This window comes from Mycetomoellerius zeteki, unplaced genomic scaffold (assembly GCF_001594055.1).
Source record: "Mycetomoellerius zeteki isolate Tzet28-1 unplaced genomic scaffold, Tzet1.0 scaffold88, whole genome shotgun sequence".
In the NCBI taxonomy this organism is placed as follows: Eukaryota; Metazoa; Arthropoda; class Insecta; order Hymenoptera; family Formicidae; genus Mycetomoellerius; species Mycetomoellerius zeteki.
In genome coordinates, this window is record NW_017257913.1 from 4,813 (window position 1) to 7,728 (window position 2,916).

Genomic DNA, 2,916 nt, shown 5'->3' on the forward strand with positions numbered 1-2,916 from the left:
GGGGGCGAAGCCAATATATATAGCTAATAAATATGGCGACGAAGTGCTTGCCATTTACATTGTACTTACAGGGAAATAGTTTTTTAATTATAATATTAACTATTAGTCAAATTTGTGAGTGGGCAGGTACAAAGGTTCTGCAGGTTCCTGTAGAAAGGAAATTTGTAGAAGGAGAGAGAGTTTTGAAGGCTGGACATACAATTAGATGTGGTAAAAATGTGGAATCAGATGGAAAGGTCTCATTTACAGCACTGTGTTTACAAACATCAAATATAAGACTTACTTCGCATGAAATTAAAGGAGATGTAAATTCGAAAGGTATATTATCATGTATCTGTTCTTATAAAGCAGGATTAGGAGAAAAATGTAAGCACATTATTGCTGTTTTGCTGTACTGCTATCAGTAAGTACACCTAACCTAATTTAAAATAAAGTAATTATTACTATTATTAGACTCTAGCTAGTTCCAGAAAAGATTTTTCTGTATTTTTTCAGGAATAGTAATAAAATAGAAGTCTTATCATGTACTGATAAGGAATGTGAATGGAGAAAAAAGCACAAGAAGGTTTTGCAAAATTATAATCCTGCTCCTCTTTTGCAACATGAATATTTCTCTCCTTCACAACCTCCACAAAAAATTAAAATTGTTAAGAGTGCTCTAAAATTAATAGGAGAAAAAGATAAAGAGAGAGAAGAGACTGAAGAAGAAATAAAAGAATCATTAAAAAAACATGATGCCTGTCATACAAAAGCTAAGAGGAAAAAAGAAGTCCTTGCACTTTCTCTGGTATAAGAACTGGAATTAAAAATATACAAAGATCTATCTGATTCTGCTTTAACTAAACACATGTGAGTAGAAAACAAATTTAAAAAATTAAACTTAAAATGTCTTTTTAACTATAAACATGATTTTAATTTATAAATGTCATAATTTGTGTGTTTATAGGTCAGGACGACACACACTAGTAAGCACAAAGAACAAAAGTAAAACTAATAATATTGAAAAAGAAATTATTCAATTATTTTTAAATTTCAAGACAGTATACTGATAACTGCAATAAAAAAATTACCAGTATATGCAGTACAAAAATGTTGTATTAATACGATTAATGAACTCAGTGAAAATGTTGAAGAGATTTGTGTAAAAACTAAAGACTGGTACGCTTATTGGATACAAGAAAGAAGATATAGGATAACAGGTTCTACTTGTTATGAATTATTTATGTACATGAATAATAAAAATGCAGACTGAAACAAGAAATGTGATAATATTTTAAAGCCAAAAAATTTAAAAACAAAGTTTACTGAATACGGGAAAAAGACTGAAGCAGAAGCTTTTGCAAAAGGTACAAATGCTGAAGTAGTTGAAATTGGACTGGTTATCTCAAGACTCAGTCCATGGTTGGCCTATTCACCGGATGGAATTATAATTAAAAATGACAAACCAGTTGCTTTATTAGAAATAAAGTGCCCATTTGTTGAAAAAACTGCAAATATCGAAAACACTGTGAATAGTCAAATAAATAAATGCTTGCAAAGAAAAAAAGAAAATATTGTCTTAAAAAGAAAGCTAGAATCGGTACTATGGACAAATACAGTTAGGCATGGCGGTGTTAAATTTAAAATTTACATACTTTGTCATTTGTTCTAGTTTTGATAAAGAATGTTATACTTTAAAAATTGAAAGAAACGATGATTTTATTTTTTTAATGTTAAATAAATTAAAAAAAGTTTATTATAGTAAAATGTTACATAAAGTTTGTTTATTGAAAAAAGTATGTGATAAAAATAGTCAATAGGTATTAAAAAATAATTAAAAGTACTAAAATATTTATCCTAGTTAGTTTATATCTAGTTTTGATAAAAAATGTTTTTAAAAATTAAAAGAAAAAATTTTATTTTTTTAATGTTAAATGAAGTTGTTTGTGAAAAAAGAAAAACATGAAAAAAGAATGTAATAAAGAAGGTAGTCAATCACTTAGGAACATAAGAAAATAATAAAGTTCTAAAATATTATTCCAAAGAAACGTTTTTATTTTTATGAAATGTAAAGAAAGTTTATATCAAAATAAAATTTTATTTTTTAAATTATAAAACGATTCTTTTGATTATAAATCCTAAATGTAATTATATATTTTCATAAATTTTTTTTCATAATTTTATATTTTCATAAATTTTGAATCACTTAGAATTGGTGAAGACATTAATTGTCGCACAAATAATTATAAAAATATCTTCTATAATAGGCACCAATGCCATAGGCATTATTGATCCAAGAATTTTAAAAGTCTTGATACGCTGGTTGGATCTTTCAATGTGGATCAATGCCACAGGTATTACTGATCCAAGAATTTTAAAAGTCTTGATACGCTGGTTGGATCTTTCAATGTGGACTCGAGCTTTAGTTATTTTAGCTGTTAAAATAGATTCTTCTTTACTAAATTGTTTTTTATCCTTTAAAAACGGAGGTCTTACACATTTCCAGCGATTCACTTCACGCACTTCATTAATTAAGAATCCTAGATCAACCATTATTGCATCGCCAGGTTCTAGCAAGTGAATCAGACCACTTTGCTGAAATATTGTTGAATCCGTTGCTCGTCCTCCATAAGGTTTGCTGACAAATGTTATATTGCCTGCTGGTGAAACACCGGTCATTCTTTTACATATTTGTGCACTTTTATAATGAGAGTAGGTTAAGATCTGGCAACAAAGTTCTGCAGGTCTTTGAATGAATACCTCTGTACAGTCTAAAACTACTCGAACATCCTCAAAAGATTCAAAACATTCAGGAATATTTCTGCGTATCTCTTCTCTTGAAGGCTATGGTATCGCTGCTTTCAAACAAATGCTTAACATCTTCATTGTGTCATAAAATATGCGTTGACAATAGGCGCGTTCAAGTTGACAAAGCGG

At 28.7% G+C, this 2,916-nt stretch overlaps 1 protein-coding gene and 1 pseudogene across 1 annotated transcript; both read left to right on the forward strand.

The window, feature by feature from the left end:
• Positions 1–32: 32 nt before the first annotated feature.
• LOC108730274 (uncharacterized) lies at positions 33–1,045 on the forward strand. The gene is made up of 3 exons (XM_018459857.1): positions 33–403; positions 496–849; positions 947–1,045. Exons 1-2 carry the CDS (start codon positions 33–35, stop codon positions 791–793), a joined length of 669 nt encoding a protein of 222 aa, XP_018315359.1. The 3' UTR covers positions 794–849; positions 947–1,045.
• On the forward strand, positions 1,031–1,754 carry LOC108730275 (uncharacterized; annotated as a pseudogene).
• The last annotated feature ends 1,162 nt before the right edge of the window (positions 1,755–2,916 follow it).